This window comes from Polypterus senegalus, chromosome 12 (assembly GCF_016835505.1).
Source record: "Polypterus senegalus isolate Bchr_013 chromosome 12, ASM1683550v1, whole genome shotgun sequence".
NCBI lineage: Eukaryota > Metazoa > Chordata > Cladistia > Polypteriformes > Polypteridae > Polypterus > Polypterus senegalus.
The window spans coordinates 155451298-155471060 of NC_053165.1; the positions used below are offsets into that span (position 1 = coordinate 155451298).

The 19763-nt window shown below is 42.8% G+C and overlaps 1 protein-coding gene across 1 annotated transcript in view; it reads left to right on the forward strand.

The window, feature by feature from the left end:
• Positions 1 to 19763, forward strand: part of LOC120539978 (G-protein coupled receptor 54-like) — a 42323-nt gene that overhangs the window by 19030 nt on the left and 3530 nt on the right. The window contains exons 4-5 of the mRNA XM_039770387.1: positions 12819 to 12954; positions 17168 to 17406. Coding sequence (XP_039626321.1) covers positions 12819 to 12954; positions 17168 to 17406 — 375 coding nt within the window. The remainder of the gene's footprint in view (positions 1 to 12818; positions 12955 to 17167; positions 17407 to 19763) is intronic.

Below are 19763 nucleotides of genomic sequence, written 5' to 3' on the forward strand. Positions count from 1 at the left end.
TGATAAGATTATTAATTAAAAATGTCTTTCTGGTTAACACTCTTGATATTTAGTAAGGCCATATTGTTTTTGGGCAGTCTGAAATGGCAATTACTTGCGGATAAGTTCTCCCGTAGATAAGTCGGGGGCTTGATTTTACCGTATAATTTCCGGTATTTTATAATGTCGGTCGTATAAGTCGAATTAGGAAAACTCACACTACTGGCCCAAGAGATTACGATATGCTAACGCCCACCTGAGAGAGCAACCACGGAGCTCACAGCCTTGTGTTTCTATGTGCCTTCGTGACCACACGGTGATACCAGAACTATTCCTAAGTGATGTTTGCACTGTTTTGTGTGTTTTGTATCTCACACCCTCACACACCTTTATCGTAAGAGCATCCCTCATCTACGATGGAGCGTTCGATCAGAAGAAAATATGAAGCTGGTTTTAAATTAAACGTTGTTGAAGTAGCGAAAGAAATTGGTAACTGTGCTGCTGCAATAAAATTCGATGTGTTTGAGAAACTGGTGCGAGATTGAAAGAGGCAAGAAGAGTCGCATTTTGAACGGGTATATAAGTCAAGGTCTTGACTTTATGATCGATTTGTTTCAGGTTTGAAGACCCGACTTATGCGCGAGTATATACGGTAAGTTATTTGCATTTATACTGGTTTGTCTGGACATTTTAGCTAAATAATCAGCAATTATAGTGCTAAAATAGTCCACGTGTATAGGTAAACCTGCTGCTCTGCTATCATATCCAAACGTGGGTTTATGGCTAACATTGTCTAAAAGTAGGTAGTCATGAATGACAACATATTACCTTAGAGAATTTGGGCTGCTACTGCAGAAATGATTGTCTTCATTTGTATAAGCTTCTGGGCTATCTAAATCTACGATAGCTTTTAATGTAGTCTATTATAATGGTTCTCGGTATGTTAAGAATTAGTATCAAACCAGACTTATGCTGTAGATTAGAAACAATGCAGCAAGGATGCACAAGATAGGGCTGGTGTTTATATGGGCTTGCTCATCGCACCAAACAAGGAAACTGCTGGGTTTGTAGTCATATAAGATATTGCCCATTGGTTTTGTTATTTAGTCTCAACCTTCAACCCGAGAATACTTTAAAATGAGCTGAACATCTGAGTTTATTTCAGCTCTTTCATGGACCTAACAAAGAATACTGCTAACGTTTTAAAAATTGGTGAAACAGTTGCTTAAAATATCCAAATATTTGTATGCAAGATTGTAATGTGTAATGATTCTAGTGATTACACTATTGTTAAAACATGGTCAAGAAATGCAATTCAAATACACAGATAATTTTTGTCACAGATGTCTTTCAGGTAGACATGTGTATATTTAGTTGTCAGTCTGCACTGTGTGACGGATGTTTGTCCACTCAGGTTTTTAGGCGACCTGGGGTCTCGATTAGAACCCATGGGCTGTTTATGCGCTGCTCGCAAAAGACATAGGTAGTATCTAATTGTAAGTTTATTTGCACTTGTTTGAGCTAGATTGTTCCTGTGTTTGTTCTCCAGAGACTTATTGTTTGAGATCCTTAGACATTAATGGTCGTCAGTCTGTTTAATTATATGTTGCAGTACGAAAATTAGTAACTGCTCTACAAGTTCAGATGATGGGAAGGTGAAAACCTGATTGAGTTCTTGCTCTAAGTCCTATGGCATCAGTCTCAGCGAACAGTGGTTTTAATGTTATTTCATTATATCGTGCTAACTACAATAATAGTGGCTAAAAGTCACGGTAGTCATGGAAAACTGCTGATCTGTATCACATCCGGGATTTACCTAACATAATTCAAAGAGGAGATGTATGCCCTAAAATTGAAGCTTAGTGGGCCTAAATAGTGGGCCTATCCCAGTATCAGAAATGGGGTTTAACCTGATTGCTTTTAGAATGTGGGAGGAACACCAGAAAATCAAAAAAAAAAATACCTAAAGAAACTCAATAACTCAGTGAGGGTATAGCCCAGGTGGTGGGTATCAGATATGAACCCCTTTTCTAGCAAAATAGATTTTATGACAGTTTCAACTGGCTGATCATAAGATGGAAATGTGATTCATGTACTTTCTCATCCCTCCTTGAAATTGATTCCTGCAAGCCAGGTATTTAAAGCCTCCCAAAACGGTCAGGGGAGCAATGCTAACAAATTGCCATCATGCTGCCGTAGAAATGATTGTGCTTCATTTTGTATAAGACCTTTCAAAATGAGGACTATCACAAAGGACTCTACCAGGCAATCTGTAACGATCAGCTCTTTTTAATGTAGGGTCTATTATAATGAGTTCTCTCAAAGGGTATGTTATGTAGCAATCAGTATCAAACCAGACTTCATTTGCTGAAGTAGGATGCCCTCTCAGAAACAGAAGTGCAGGGCAAAGGGACTGCCACAAGATAAGGGCTGGATGTTTGGATGATAAGTGATGAATGATTTCTCTCAACACTGACTCATCCGCATGCCAGAGCAAAGGCCGGAATACTGCTGGGTGTTGGTAGTCATATAATGTTAATGGGTGCCCAGGGTTCACTTACTCAGGGGTCTCCAACCTTCAACCCCGAGAACTACTTTTACAAAATGAAAATGGCTGAGAGCTACTCCTGTTTTCTAACGTTTATTTTCATAGCTTCTTTCAACCCAAACAAACTGAATACTCTTGTTTTGCCTGAACGTTTACAAAATGTTGGTGTCCACAACACACAGTTTGCATTAAAATATCACAAAAAATATTTAGTTCAACTGCAAGTGCATTTTGTATATGTGTGTATGCATTTTCTAGTGTATCTCACACTATTGAATTAAAACATGAATGCTGTCAAAACAAAACAATGCAATTCCAAATACACAGATGTGACTTATTCATTTGTCATTTTGTCACACGTCATTGTTTCATTTTATTCACAGGTCCAGTTACATGTGTGATGTGTTGTTTAGTTCGTCAGATGACTGGCACTGCATGGAGTCGACAAGAGAGGCAGGTGTGTGGTGGAGTGGAGCCACTCAGGTTCACTCTTAGGGCGGCACGGTGGCGCTGCTGCCTCGCAGTTAGGAGACCTGGGTTCGCTTCCCGGGTCCTCCCTGTGTGGAGTTTGCATGTTCTCCCCGTGTCGGCGTGGATTTCCTCCGGGCGCTCCGGTTTCCTCCCACAGTCCAAAGACATGCAGGTTAGGTGGATTGGCGATTCTAAATTGACCCTAATGTGTGCTTGGTGTGTGGGTGTGTTTGTGTGTGTCCTGCGGTGGGTTGGCACCCTGCTCAGGATTGGTTCCTGTGTTGGCTGGGTTTGGCTCCAGCAGACCCCTGTGTTCGGATTCCGTGGGTTGGAAAATGGATGGAGGTTCACTCTTATGGAGTCATTTAAATGTTCGTCTGTCAGTCTTGTTCTGAGCTTTGAGTTCATGACATTCACGTCAGACTCACAGAGGTATGGAGACCCAAACAAAGCAGACATTTCCAGAGCTGTTTGGTGAAGATTGTTATATTTATCTGGCTCTACTAAGCTCCAGAAATGATGGGAATGCTGTTGAGACTTTAACTGCTCATGATTTTGAAGGTTTACTAATATATCCATCCATTAACCAACCCGCTATATTTTAACTACAAGGTCACGGGGGTCTGATGGAGCCAATCCCAGCCAACACTGGGCGCAAGGCCGGAAACAAACCCCGAGCAGGGCGCCAGCCCACCGCAGGGTTTACTAATGTATGATATATAAAATCAAATGTCTGTCTGCTTTTCACGAGAGAACTACTTAACAGATTTTGATCATTTTTTTTCTATAATTTGCTTGAACATTCCAGTTGATTTTGCTACATCACTCATTGTTATGTATCACAGTTCGCTTGCGGTACCGAGTTATTACCACGAATCCAAGTGAGACGCAGCGGGCAGAGAGGCAGAGAGGAGGGGGGCTTAGCACTCCTCACTCACGTGTCAGCTTCAGGGCGTGGTCCTTAATTTCGCTTAGCTAGCAAATGAGAGAACAGTTGAATTCAACTTTTTTGATGTTTAAAATAAAGTGTTACTTAGGTCCTGCGGTGGACTGGCGCCCTGCCCGGGGTTTGTTTCCTGCCTTGCACACTGTGTTGGCTGAGATTGGCTCCAGCAGACCCCCGTGACCCTGTAGTTAGGATACGGCGAGTTGGATAATGGAGGATGGATGGATGGATGTTACTTGGGTCTTGATGAGTGTGAGTCCGGATATTCTCTTAAGTGTATGCCACGTTGAAAAGAGAGATTGCAATTCAGATTGTGGATCGTGATTTTGTGTTTAAAGGATCGTGTTATGATTTTTTGGAAAGATCGCCCACCCCTAATTTGACTAATCAAGTTTCAAATTTATGTAGGATTCATTAATCCTTTGGCGAGCTACTTGGAAATGGGTGGCAAGCTACTGGTAGCTCGCGAGCGACGTGCTGGAGACCCCTGGCCTAAGGGAACTGTTGAAGAATAGCAGTGAGGGGAAATCATACGGGGGGCACAGGGAAACGGGAAATTTTAGAACTAGGTGTTGGCGACCCTGGGGCAATGGGTCCAATGCGACCTCGTTTAGAACTCCTTACCGTTAGTTATAATGGAGCAGCGGAGTGGTGTGCAAGGAGCGTTTGCTGTGAAAGCCTTTTTTAAGAATGGTGATAGTGAGAGTGCAGCGCAAAGGGAATTTCGGCGTCATTACCAGTTAAGACGTCACGATTGTGTCCCGTCTGTTCACGAGATTACAATTTCGAAGAAACGGGATTAGCCTTAAAAAAAGCAGCCCCCAGGTGGAGCCACTTTCCATATACTGCCCGGCAATCGATAGCAAATCTTCGACGATTGTTTGGAAGGCGCGGTATTTCACGCAACGGTGACTTTCCATGACCTCTGAGATCCCCAGATCTCACTGTTTGTGGTGTGGGGACATCTTAAAAGCTAAGTGTACCACACACGACCTGCAACCATTGCTGAACTAAAAAGGCGGACTGAAGAGGAAATTGCTGGCATTCTTCTTATCACGTTACGTCGAGCAATACAGAAGCTGTCAGAATGTGTATGGAGAAATGGACAACACCTTCATGATGTTTTCTTCAAAACATAATATGAATATTGAATAAATATTGATTACCATCATTAATTGCGTATCCTGTACAATGCATTTCATCATTAAATGTATTTTGTAAGGTGTTTATTCGTGCATTGGACGTCAATTGAAAATTTCCCTTTTCCCTGCGCCACCCTGTATTTTACAGGAGCCCTCCTTTAAAGGCCTGACCTTTTTTAATGAGAACAGGGTGACTCAAGTTTGCAGAAGGGTCTGAGGGAGCTTTACAAGATTGCCTATTGCAAAGTGCTTCCACTGTCAGAGAAGACAATTTTGGGTATGTGAAGTTTTTAATTAAATATGAATAGATTGATTAATTGATTGATTATTTAACCCCACCTTGGGTAAACTAAAAACTTTACAAAAGCGCAAGAAAAACATAAATAGTATAACAAACCATAAGCCCCCAAACACACACAAGAACCTCTGACTTGGAGAATGAAAGAGCTGCTGGAATCTGATAATAGGCTTGTAGGTGGAAGCAACATAAGATCAGACCTGTCCAATTGTACATCAGGTTTGCGTTTAAACATTTGAATCTGCTTATGGAACCTGCTTATACTGTTTTGTGCTCAAGAGGTTCCAGTTTCAAAAAATTCCCACTAGAGGGGGAAACACCATCAAAACCCCAGCTAGTAACTCAGAGGACCAAGTAAAATCTTTATAAATAAAAGACTTATTGATACAAAGATGCTCTGGAATAACAAGGAGTTTCATGGAGCAAAAAAGGAAAAAAGAATTGCGTGAAAGGAAAAAGCAATCCAAAGTTAAGTCAAAAATCAGTGTACACATTCACAATAAGCACAGAAACTCCCAGTAATACTCAAGAGAACTCACCATACCACGAGTGCATTCAGAATGAACGGGAAGGAACTGTGGTCAGCCCGTGCATTCATTGGGTTAAATGTGATGGGTAAGTGACCCCACCTCTTGTGGAACCTCCCACAAAACTCATGGACCCTAACACACGCATCAGGAATAAAGCAAATACAGGTAGTCCCCGAATTATGGACATCCGACATACGACTTGCGAACGGGGCCGCATCTGCTCCTTCATCTGTCTGGAGGATGCGACGCAGGCTCCTCAGCAACTGCCGCTCTGTCATCTCCAGTCTGGGGACGTTGCAAGCGGTGGCTGGACGGAGGCTGGAGGGGGGCGGTTTCACTCTTTGTGCAGTGTAATGTCCCTTGGGCAGCTCCGGTTGATGAATGGCACCCCATTCATTCTTAGTGGGCAGCTGGGTGGGCAAGCACTCGTGTGCAGGACAGACGCTTGATGGGGCGGAGGGAGCGGTTCACTGCCCGCCCACCACACCACCACAGCTACTGCTCCTGACTGGACGGAGGATGGATGTGGCAGAGGGGGGCGTTTCACTGCCCGTAGCTTTGAAGTGTCCCTTGAATGGCTGCCCTGTTCGTTCTCAGTGGGCAGCTGGTGATACTGCAAGCGGTGACCCGGTTGTTGCTGAACGGAGGCCATTGAGGGTGAATGGGGCGGCGGGGGGCAGCATTGTAGTGTACCTCGGGTGGCTGCCTGTTGAATGGGGGTGGTGTTGGGCGATTCACTACCCGCCTTTGACTGCACCCTGTTCGCTCTCGGTGGGCGGACGCTGCAGACAGCATACTGTAGTGGAGGTGACTGTGAGGTGGGCTGGTGATGAACCGCCCCTTGCTGCCCCCATTCATTCTCAATAGCAAGCCTGCCTGTACCGTTATGCACATAGAAGGAAGTTGTCTCTTGTCAGTACATCAGACGTGTTGACGACGGGTGCCTTCCTGCTGTGATAGCGTATACAGAGCTGTGCAGAAGAGCTCATCTTAACCTTTTGTCTTCACCCTTCAACAATGTCTCTGAAACACAAATCTGATGTAAGTGCTGGTGATATAGTAAAGAAGAGAAACAAACATCACCATTGAAAATAAAGTAGAAATAATAAAAAGGTCAGAGAGAGGTGAAACTCCATCATTCATTGGCAGAGCACTTGGTTACAGCATTTATTAAAATAATGTACCTGTTCCGACTTACATACAACTCGTTCAATTTGCTCATTCTGCACCTGTTCTTACTGTCCATTGTTCATCTCTAGTTTCTGTTTTGCTTATTTCTGGTTGGTCTTTGGCCGGGCAGATGTTTTCCTTTTTCCATCTTTGGGCTTTTATGGTATCATTTCCTTTTCTGAGCCTTTCAAACTATGCTATAATGGTGGTCTGATTCTAAGCTTTAATTAAAAAGAAATATGGTGTATGCTTTTATTTAATCATTTGCTTGGCATGCTTGATTTGCCTTAATTTCTACGCTAAAGTTAATTTCTAATATATTCTTCTATATTTACTTGCTAGTGCCTGAATATACTAATTTTACTTTCATGCATTACATCATTGTGACCTTGCTTATAGAAAAAGCCTTTTGCTGTCTTACCAATCCAGCCGGTTTCTTACGTGCCTACCAGAGAATTTTTTTTTTGTGGTATCGTTCCTCAGCTTCCTATCCTTGAACACAGGTGTTCTCATTCCTCCTTATCCTGTCCTTGGGTAGTTTCTGTGCGTCATTCTTGTCCTGTTCTATCCTTCCTGCCTTAATACTGGTAATTTTCCTTTTTTACTAGAAAATGCAATATGCCTGATTTTTTAATTAACCATTTGACCTATCTTATTTGCTTACCATTCTAATTTATGCTTAATCTAATGTTTCATCCATCCATCTTTCAACCAGTTGAAACCAAACACAGGGTCACAGCCAATCCCAGCCAACACAGGGCGCAAGGCAGGAACCAATCCCGGGCAGGGCGCCAACCCACCGCAGGACACACACACCCACACTAGGGACAATTTAGAATCGGCAATCCACCTAACCTGCAAGTCTTTGGGAGGAAACCGGTGTACCCGGAGGAAACCCACGCAGACACGGGGAGAACATGCAAACTCCACACAGGGAGGACCCGAGAAGCGAACCCAGGTTTCCTAACTGCGAGGCAGCAGCGCCACCGTGCTGCCCTCTAATGTTTCAGAAGCTTTTAATTACTTTTATGGCTATTTATGCTAAGATGCTATTTATGTTAATATATCATTTTTTCTCTTCTATAATCAAAGAGGTAAGGACTTCAAGAAGACCCGGGTACAGACCTCCTCAAACTGAGATCCTGTTTGTTACCCCAATACTGCTTTTAACCTGAGTCCTGTCTCCCTAATACATATCTTAGACAATCCTGACACACTTCTCTGGTCCTCCTTTCTCTCTCATGCACCTCCAGACCTCCTGACATGGCACTCCATCATAAGAGATAAAACATTATCTCATTATATGGAGGCAGGCCAGTTCTGAAAGTTTTCCACCTTACTTGTGTCCTCATTCCAGATCTTTGCCTCTTCCATCCTCTGACAAGATTGTAATTTTTCTTCATACTCCAGATCTTCACCTCTTTTATTCAAAGATGAGCTACTCCTCTGATAAGGTGTGACAATGTGGAGGTGATCTCAGTGCTACCAGCTAAGTATCCGACTGGCTCAGCAAAAAAATAATAAATTATAATCATAGGGTAGTGGTGCATAAGAGGAACCACGCATGCAACCTTTCTACTCCAGCAAAGAGAAAGTTCACACTTATTGTCAATTTTGAGAATAAAGGTCAGTCCTGCTTGAAGATTAGACAGAGAATGTCAGCAATTTAAGCAGAAGAAACAGAAACTATGGGAGTTTTTTGTTTTATTTCCTTCTTTCTCATATAATAACACCCCCCGGCAACCAACCCACAAACACACACACACAAACACACACACACCTCATTGCCCTTCAGATTGATCAAATGTCTCAAACCAACATCAAATTGAAATCTAATTCTCTGTCTGAAGATTATTTTGCCTAGAGGTGAAAACAGCAAAATTGCAATTCTTGATGTGAGGAATTCTTCATTTCTGGAAAAAAAGAATTTAGCCATCAGACCCATAGGTCATAAAAGAGCATCAACAAATGAAAAGTCACAAGGCGGAGAAGAATGGCATGTGGAGAAAGTGACAAATACTCCCATTGAACAAAACCTGCCAGGGACTGGAAAATAATAATAATAAAGCAAGAAATAAGGGAAGCAGACAGAAGGCTATGAGCTCCTGACCTGTATGTTGTCCTCAATGAGTGATTACCAGTGTGATGTGTCAGGCCAATCCTGTCGGGCACCCATCATGCAACTTGTTTGATTGAACAGAACCCTTTAATTAGGCAGGCTGGCTTTGCTCAGCTTCTGTCTTAAGTGCTACTAATTTCTTGGTACATTATTTTCTGATTAGGCACACTATGAAGGGCACTTTAAAACAAATTGTACTTTACTGACAGCTTTACACAAAGCTTTCAGATGCTCATTATTAAAGATACTAGATATTTAGCTGTTGCTTTATGAGGTGATTTCTGATTTGCTCACTAGTAAAGGAATTTGTGATGGATGGACTGGTATCCTGACTGGCATAGATTGATATTATGAGGATGGTGTAATAATATTATAACAAAATAGACAAAAATTAATTTAGAAACCAATTGTTATACTAACTGCTGCTCATAATTATATTCTTAGAAAAGACAGGATAAAAAGCAGGAAGTGACTGGCCAGTTAGCCTGGGGGAATACAGAGGGGCTGAGGTGAAAAGCCTTTCATATGTAACATTTATTATATTAACAATATAATATATTGTGATTATATGTGTGTTCACCTTGAAGCTGTCTATCATAAGCACCAACATTTTTTCAGGAAGCAAAACCTTTGAACAAAATGTGTTTTCATGTAATAGTCAGTATGAAATAAGTTGTTTAAAACAAACAGCGTGATAAAATGTGATAGTAGAAGAAGGTGGGAATGCAGTTGCATTAAATGCAAACGATGGATGAGAAGGAAGGGAGCATCTGCATATTAAAAGCCGAGCCACTGTGAGGACCTCTAATAGACAAAGTGGTTACCTTTCATGGAGAATATTCAGTTACTGTGATTCCTTTTACAGAATGTTTGGTGTTCCTTTCATTGTGAAGTTATGAATTTTCCAAGCTGTTATAATGAATTGGATTCCTTAAGCAATGGTCTGGTTTAAAGCCGTGTTGAATTCTGAAACTTCTGGGCTTTTAGACTTACTGGGATTGCTTTACAGGTATGAGTCTTATCCTGTAGCCATTTCTGACTCTCCTTTAGATAGATAGATAGATAGATAGATAGATAGATAGATAGATAGATAGATAGATAGATAGATAGATAGATAGATAGATAGATAGATAGATAGATAGATAGTGTCACGCATGAGCGCTTGGGGAACAGCTGATCGACCCGGTTTGCTTCGTAAAACGTTCCGCAGGGGTACAACAGCAGTGTACTAATCTTTCTTTCTTTACTTCCTTAGAAAGGCTGAGATGTCGTAGCCGTAAAGAACACCCGGGCGACTATAGAAAGTGCACACTTCCGGGTCTATTTCTTCCCTCTGCTGACCCTTGATGACGTCATGCTCCCAGAATCCAACACAACTTCCCAGCATTCCTCACGTTAATATCCTGTCGACTATGCCACTGTAATAAAGACACAACAATAATCAAGGTTTGGGGGTTTTAGCCCTGTATACCGTAAAGCAAAATCGTCAATTGTTTTCTTCACAAAACTCAAAAGACATTGAAGGGAGGGAGGACGGGCATTTTATGGTGGCGGACCGGATATTAACATGAGGAATGCTGGGACAGTTGTGGTGGATTCTGGGAGCATGACGTCATCATGGGTCAGCAGAGGGAAGAAATAGACCTGGAAGTGTGCGCTTTCTATAGCCGCCCGGGTGTTCTTTATGGCTGCGACATCTCTGCCTTTCTAAGGAAGTAAAGAAAGAAAGATTAGTACACTGTTGTTGTACCCCTGCAGAACGTTTTATGAAGCAAACCGGGTCGATCAGCTGTTCCCCAAGCGCTCGTGCCTGACAATAGATAGATAGATAGATTAGATAGATAGATTAGATAGATAGATAATGTCACAAACTCGACACAGAGTCATACAAAGGTTTGGAGCAGCCACCCGTATAATTGGTTTCCTGGCTGCAAAGTTGCTTAAATAGATACATCACTGATATGCACAAAACTGAGTCCAAAACAGAACTGAGGGAATAGGGAAAAGGTTGAGGCTTTTAAAGGGGAAGACAAGAAGTGAAGTCAAAGGGGCCGAGCTCATGAAGGTCTTCAGACATTGGTTCGAGCCCGGACGTGACATCACAGGGGCCGGAGCCGTCAAGGTCTCCTTCCATAGGCTCAGACCCAGAAGTGACATCAAGAGGACCAAGTGGAATTTCCCGTGAATGGTCTGCAGGCAAGGGAGAAAAAATGTCAGTGCACTCTGCTACATCCCAGTATGTCTCGGAACTGCCCTTACTCAAGCTCTTTAGCTGCCTCCCATGCGCATGTGTGTGACAATAGATAGATAGATAGATGGATAGATAGATAGAACTTTATTTTTCCCCAGAGGGAAATTAAGCTTTTAACAGAAGGTCAATAAATAAAGACATAAACAGATTTTATAGATAAATAGAATAAATTTATATACAAGTATATATATATATATATATATATATATATATATATATATATCGTGTCACGCGCGAATAGGAGACCGCAGACGGACCTTAAACCGCTTCGGAAGACGTTAGCGGCAGGAAGTGGCGGGTACTAACCTTTCTCCTTTGATTTCTTCCAGGAAAAAAGACGCTCCGCCATCATAAGTCTTCCCGCAATACGCTTACTTCCGCCCTTCCTCCGCCATCTTTCCTGACGTCCTCAGTCCCATCCTCCCTCACGGTTCCTTCCCAGCATTCCTCCACTTCCGGCTCCTCCCTTATAAAATGGCCACCGACGCCTAGAATTGCGTCGCGCGTATTAACATATTTGTGTTTATATTTTGACCAGAGTTTTTTCGTTAATTTCGTTGCCCTGTATTTATACATGTGTAATGACAATAAAGTGAATCTAATCTAATCTAATCTAATTGTGGATTGTCTACAATATAAGGGGCCGGATAACCCCAAACCTTTATGCTGCTTGTTGTTGTCTCTTTTACAATATATATATATAGTGGCCTCCAGGGTGCGCATCAGCTCTCCAAACCTGACAAAGACAGACACAGCCACAAGTGCAGTAACAAACATTTTTACTTTTCTATGGGAAACACTTCCCAAATCATCTCCCACCTGCACACCACAGTTACAACTAAGCACAATAATATCACACGGCACTCTCTCTCAGTCTCTCTCTCAGTCTCTCTCTCTCTCTTCTTCTTCTTCTGCCTCCACTCCTCCTCTGACAAGCTTAGTCTTCTACCTCCAGACTGTGGCTCCTGGAGCAGTGGCAGCAGGCTCCTTTTATCCTGCACCCAGGAATACTTCCAATGGCACATTAACGTGGTCCAGCAGCACTTTCGGGTGACTCGTAACCACAATAAATTAGGGCTTGGAAATTCTTGCAGCATCTTCAGCAGCACCCATGGAACCCAACAGGGCCTCTACATAAGGCATCAAGTTTAGAGGAAGAAAAAACACTGAAAAAAATATTTTAATACTTATTGTATAGAACAGTAACATCTTTAAGACAGTAGAGGGCAGTAATGCAGCATACTGTTGTGCTCAATTCCATTTGTTTTTACCTTGACCTTTGTCTTCCTGCTGTCCTGAAGTCACGTCACATTTAACCCCTCAACCATTCACTTTTCTGTCTTTCTTTCTGTCTGGATTGGTAGGTCACAGTTCAGGCCACTTGCATCACTCTGACTGCCATAAGTGTCGATCGCTGCTATGCTACTCTTTACCCACTGCAGTCACTGAGAAGACGCAGCCCACGTGTAGCCACGGCTGTGAGTGTGGGCATTTGGATTGGTAAGTTAGAAATGATGTCTGAGTGTTTACTTCATATGTGTTTTAACGCTACTATTAATGGAATTAGCTGCTGAAATTTGAGCGAGTGGTAAACCCCCATTTTATGTTTTCCTGCTAGTGTAGGTCTGTTAAGCGGGTATGGAAAGAGTGAATGGATTCTCTGAGCAGATGCACATTTGTGTGTGGGCAGGCTCACGTGTCATGGTGTGACATTTTCGTCTGCCATTCATTTATTTCTAAGAAAACAGCAACAGGGAGTTAGGATGGGTGATACTCATCCATTCCACTTTGTTGTTTGCAAAGAGATGACTGAGGGCACTTTGCAGAAGCCCAAGTTATATCTTCATAATCATGGAATATATTAATTTTGCCATATGAAATTGTATTCTAAAGTAAAGTATTTTTTATATATTTTTTTCATTGTGTTTTATAATGAAGCTAATGGGTACCAGGGTCCCATTGTGAAAAAAAAAATCTTAAAACTTCATGTCCATTTTTTTTTTTTTTATAATTTTATCGAGTATTCGAAATCCATGTCTTGAGATTACACACACTTTGCAAAACATAGTCTTTTAAAGAAAGGAAAAGAAGCAAAACATTGTTGTGAGATTCAGCCATTTTAAAAGGAAATCAGGTGTGTAATTTACTTCATCACTTGTCTTCCTCCACAATACCCTTTATGACCAGGGACGTGGATCCAAGAGTGGCGTTTGGGGGGTGGCAAGTAGGGCAACTGCCCCAGGCCCTGTGCCTAAGAGGGTCCCACTTTTGAGGTCCGCATGTCCCGTTCAAACAGATTTGTCAAGTTATATTCTCCATTATGTATATATATCTGAGGAACCCTTTTAAAAATCCCTCTTCAAGGTCAAATTCCGTACATGTACGTCTTTGAAAACATTCCAAAGTCTGAATATTAATGCACAAAAATATGTATGATAATGATAACCGGCTGACATGACATCAACACGAGTTATGACTATGACATCCTGCATATCGAGACTCTGAGTATACTTTTCTAGAAGAGGCCCTGCTAATTTCCGCATGACACGGGTGTGGCGGAAGTGCTGAGGCCCAGGACTCCCAAGGCATTGGGGCACCCCTCGTGGTGACCACGGGCCCCTACAGGGTTGAGTTTCAAAGCTCTGTACCCGTGGTCCCCATAGGCACCAAGGCGGGCACCCTCATATGGTCTGGGGAGGCGTGAGCCCTCCTCCGGTCCTCCTGGGTGTCCTGGCTGGGTCGCCCCAGCCATCTGCGACACATGATTGTGAAGAAATAAAGTCCACTTGAGAAATACCAAGCTTATACTTTAATAAACGTGTACCAAAGAAGAAATAACAATTTAAAGTATTAATAAACAAAAATAAGTAAATATATAGATAGATAGTGTGAACGCTGGCCCCGGCACAGACAGACGGACATCATTTTTGCACCCACACACCGTTTATTTACACTATTTACAATCATATAAATGTCACGTGCACTCACGAACCCCAGTGCCTCTTGCACTGATTTCCCCAAAGTCCAGGGCCCACAGTCTCTTTGCCTTTGTCCTGGCCGCCTCCCGTCCTCTCTCCAGCTCCGTCTGCTTCCTCCCGACTTCCACCAATGACTGGAGGGAGGCGGCCCCTTAAATAATGCCCCGGATGAGCCCCAGGTGCTTCCGCCATCTGTTCCTTGGCACGCCCCAGCGTGGCGGAAGTGTCGGCTGCCTTCCTGGCAGCTCTCCGGCGCCACACAAAGTCTTCCCCGGCACTTCCTGGTGTGGCGGAAGTGCGGGCTCCGGGATAATTAGGCACCGGCGCCGCCTGGCGGTGGCCACGGGTCCCTACAGGGCTGGGCTTCAAAGCCCTGTACCCGAGGCCCCCTGCCTAACCAGGACGGACGCCCCACTCCGTCTGGAGGAGGCACTCGCCTCCTCCGGTCCTCAAGCGCCCCGCCGGGCTCCAGCCCCAACCGGCAACCACGGGATAAACCGGCATCGGGGCGCCGCCTGGCGGTGACCACGGGCCCCTACAGGGAAGGGCTTCCATGCCCTCAACCCGTGGCCCCCAACAGAAGCAGGACGGACGCCTCGCGGTCTGGAGGAGGCACAAGCCCTCCTCACGTCCTCCTGGCGTCCCGCGGGCTCCGCCGCGGGGCCACAATAGATAGATAGATAGATAGATAGATAGATGTGAAAGGCACTATATAATAGATAGATAGATAGATAGATAGATAGATAGATAGATAGATAGATAGATAGATAGATAGATAGATAGATAGATAGATAGATAGATAGATAGATAGATAGATAGATACTTTATTAATCCCAAGGGGAAATTCACAAAAAAATAAAAACACTGGAGTCATGAAATGTTTCATTATTATGTTAACACACAGCAGTTTTCGCCTGAATTGCAACAAATTTGCCAAACACAATATGATCTCCAAAAAAAAATCATTTATTTTAATACTTTTTCACTTCAGAGGAGAGGCAAGTGGGTTTAAACCAGTGCTTCTCAATTATTTTCTGTCATGCCCCCCCTAGGAAGAAGAAAACATCTCGCACTTAGCGCGACTATAAATAGTATCATTTGTCTAAAAAATTGTTATAAGTACACCTCTGCATAACACTGTATCCTTATTAACGTATAAGAGAATAAAAAAAGAAAGAAATATGGACCAATTTACAACAAAGAATAGCTTTATTAAATGTAACAGAAAAGATTTAAAGTGCATTCTAAATTCAAAAAAAATTTAAAAGAAAAATAAAAAAGCATGTTCCCGAGGTCAAGGCGCTACCACTATTTGAGAAACACTGGTTTAAACTAAATGCTTTTTTATATTTTGGGGGATGGGGGAGGCTAATCTTTACTATTGTAGGGTGGGCCTACAAATTATGCGCTACGCCATTGTAAATGAACATGTCCCCTAATGATGAACAGTGTCACAGCAATTACTAATCAATCTCTGAGCAATTCCATTATTATTATACTAGCTGTGTAAGCCCGTGCTCTGAAAAACCCAGGGGTCCTAGAAACTATTGAAATCATTAGAAAAAAAATTGAAATGTAGAGATGTCGGATAATTGAAAGGAACAACTCTGGACGTCTCTCTCTTAGGAGGTTTTGTTTTGCCGACGTGCTGACATCGCTTGTGCATTAGCAGCTAAGCGAGTTTGTCTTTCTTCGGAGATTTCATTTTGCAGATGTGCTCGCCTCCCTTCTGTATTAGCAGTGTCATAGCATGGCCGCTTGGTGGCACTGTTGCTCACCTTTTCCCAACAGACAGATGCAGGACACAGGATAAAAACAGCAAGAAGTTGTTTCATTTTCTTCTACAGTGCCCCAAAGCACCTCCACCACAATAAACAAGCAACAACTGTAATAACAGTAGTAAAGCACACAAATCTCTCTTCTACTCCTCCCAGCAAATTCTGTCCTACTCAATCCCAACTCTAGCTCTCTTGCTGGCGTCCCAACAGTCCTTTATATAGTCCTTGACCTGGAAGTGCTTCTGTCCTTACGACCACGTGACTGGGTGGCACTTCCAGGTCTAACAAAGAACTGAGATTTTCTTTAGCCCAGAAATACTTTAGGGCTTCCATCCTCGTGACTACCTCGTACTTCTGGGCTATAAGGAAAGAATACGCCCCCAGGTCCTTTCACAGCTCCCCCCTGGTGGCACCCAACAGGGCTGTGTGTCAGAACTTCATGTCCCAGAGTGCCCTTCGGGAATATGGGGTACCACAGGACTCCAGGGAAGCTACCATCTAGCGTTTTGGAGGCAAGTAGCTGCCTTCCCCCATCCTTCCATTCCAGGGGCATCCCAGCGGCTAAGCAAGTTTCTGTTTCCTCGAAGGTGGAACCCTTACCCCGATTCCACCTGTCACTAACAGGCCGGACAGACAGACGCACACACTTCCATGTGTAGACGTTTATATACAAAAAGATTCTGAAATGGTAAAAAAAATAATACATTCTATAAATGAAAAAAGTGACACCTTTTATTGGCTAACTAAAAATATTACAATATGCAAGTTTTCAAGGCAACTCAGGCCCCTTGTTCAGGCAAGATGGCTAACATGGTACAACACCCTAGTAAAAAAATATATGTAAGAAGACCAAAACAATATGGTTGCCACTTAAATGGTGAGCAAGGCAGCATTAATGTTGTTAATTTTCATTAGTTCAGTGCCATTCTGACTTTTCTTTTGTTCTTCTGAATACAGGCTCCTTTATCTTGTCTCTCCCCATGGCCCTGTATCACCACACAGAAGTGGGTTTCTGGTATGGCCTGCGTACCTACTGCATGGAGAAGTTTCCGACGCCATCTCAGCAAAAAAGCTATATCCTCTATACTTTCTTGGCCGTGTACCTCCTACCCCTCCTGACCATCTGCATCTGTTACACCATTATGCTGAAGCGTGTGGGAAGGCCCGTAGTCGAGCCCATCGATAACAACTATCAGGTATTGCCACCTTCAAGCTCACAAATCACAGGTCACTAGGATCTTTCTTCATTTACAATGAATTCAGACCCCTTCACTTGTTTCCCATTTTGCTATGTTACAGCCTTATGCTAAAATGATTTCAATTATTTTTTTCCCTCATCAAGCATCATTCAGTACCCTAGAATGACAAAGTGAAAACAGGATTTTAGAAATTTTTGCATATTTATTAAAAATAAAAAAGGGGGGGAAATATCACATTGACACAAGTATTCAGATCCTTTGCTATGATACATGAAATTTGGCTCAGGTGCATCCCATTCCACTGATCATCGTTGAGTTGATTCTGCACTGTGTTTGGAGTCCACCCGTGGTTAATTCGCTTGACAGGACATGATTGGAAAAGCTAAGCCACAAGAGCAAAAGAATTGTCTGCCGAGTTTAGAGACAGGAATGTGTCAAGGTCACAGATCTAGGTGAAGGCTACAACAAACATTCCTGTAGCACTGAAGATTCATTCCCAAGAGTACAGTTGTCTTACCTAATCTTAAATGGAAGAAGATAGGAACAGCCACAACTCTTCCTGTAGATGGCCACCCAGCTAAACTGAGTAATCATGGGAGACAAGCCATGACAGGCCATGAACCTCGTGGTCACTCTGGCTGAGCTCCATAAGATATCTATGGAGATAGAAGAAACTTCCAGAAGGCCAACAATCGCAGAAACTGATCTGGGCTTTATGACAGAATAACCAGACAGAAGCCTTTCCTCAGTAAAAGACACATGGAAGCCCACTTGGAGTTTGCAAAAAGGCACCTTAAGGACTCTTAGACTGTGAGAAACAAGATTACCTTGTCTGATGAGGCCAAGATTAATGCTATGTCTGGAGGAAACCAGGCACAACTCATCACCTGTGCAATACATTCTAATAATGAAGCATGGTGGTAGCATCATACTGTGGGTGTTTATTTCAGCAGCAGAGACTGGGAGCTTAAACAGGGTTGAGGGAAAGCAGGAAAGTCCAAAGTACAGAGATATCCCTAATGAAAACCTCCTCCACAGCATTCTGGACCTCAGACTGAGCTGAAGTTTCACCTTCCAGCAGAACGAAGCAAAGACAACACAAAAGTGGCTTAGGGATGACTCTGGGAATGTTTTTGAATGGCACAGCCAAAGCAATGACTTGAAAGAAATCAAACATCTTTGGAGAGACCAGAAAATAGCTGTCAATGGACGGTCTCCATCCAAACTGATAGAACTTAAGAGAATCTGCAGAGAAGAATGACAGAAAATCCCCAAATCCAGGTGTGTGAAGCTTCTTGCATTGGCCCCATAAAGACTATAAACCAGAATGGTTGCAAAAAGGGGCTTCAACTACAGTCATGTGAAAACATTAGGACACCCTTTGAAAGCATGTGGTTTTTGTAACATTTTTAATAAATGGTTATTTCATCTCCGTTTCAACAATACAGAGAGATTAAAGTAATCCAACTAAACAAAGAAAACTGAAGAAAAGTCTTTTCAAGATCTTCTGTAAATGTCATTCTACAAAAATGCCTATTCTAACTGAGGAAAAGATAGGACACCCTTGCCCCTAATAGCGAGTGTTACCTCCTTTGGCTGAAATAACTGCAGTGAGACGGTTCTTGTAGCCATCTACCAGTCTTCGACATCGGTCTGAGGAAATTTTACCCCACTCCTCAATGCAGAACTTTTTCAGCTGTGAGATGTTTGAGGGTTTCTTGCACGTACAGCCCTTTTCAAGTCACCCCACAGCATCTCAATGGGATTCAAATCTGGACTTTGACTTGGCCATTCCAGGACTCTCCATTTCTTCTTTTTCAGCCAATCTTTGGTTGATTTACTAGTATGTTTTGGGTCATTGTCATGTTGCATGGTCCAGTTCCGCTTCAGCTTTAATTTTCTAACTGATGGTCTCACATGTTCTTCAAGCACCTTCTGATACACAGTAGAATTCATCGTGGATTCTATGATGGTGAGCTGACCAGGTCCTGCTGCAGCAAAGCAGCCCCAAACCATGACACTTCCACCTCCATGCTTCACAGTTGGTATGAGGTTCTTTTCTTGGAATGCTGTGTTTGGTTTACGCCAAACATGTCCTCTGCTGTTGTGTCCAAATAATTCAATTTTGGACTCATCTGTCCAAAGAACATTATTCCAGAAGTCCTGGTCTTTGTCAACTTTATCTCTGGCAAATGTCAGTCTGGCCTCGATGTTTCTCTTGGAAAGCAAAGGTTTCCTCCTTGCACACCTCCCATGCAAGTTAAACTTGTACAGTCTCTTTCTGATTGTAGAGGCATGTACTTCTACATCAACAGTAGCCAGAGCCTGCTGTAGTTCTCGAGATGACACTTTAG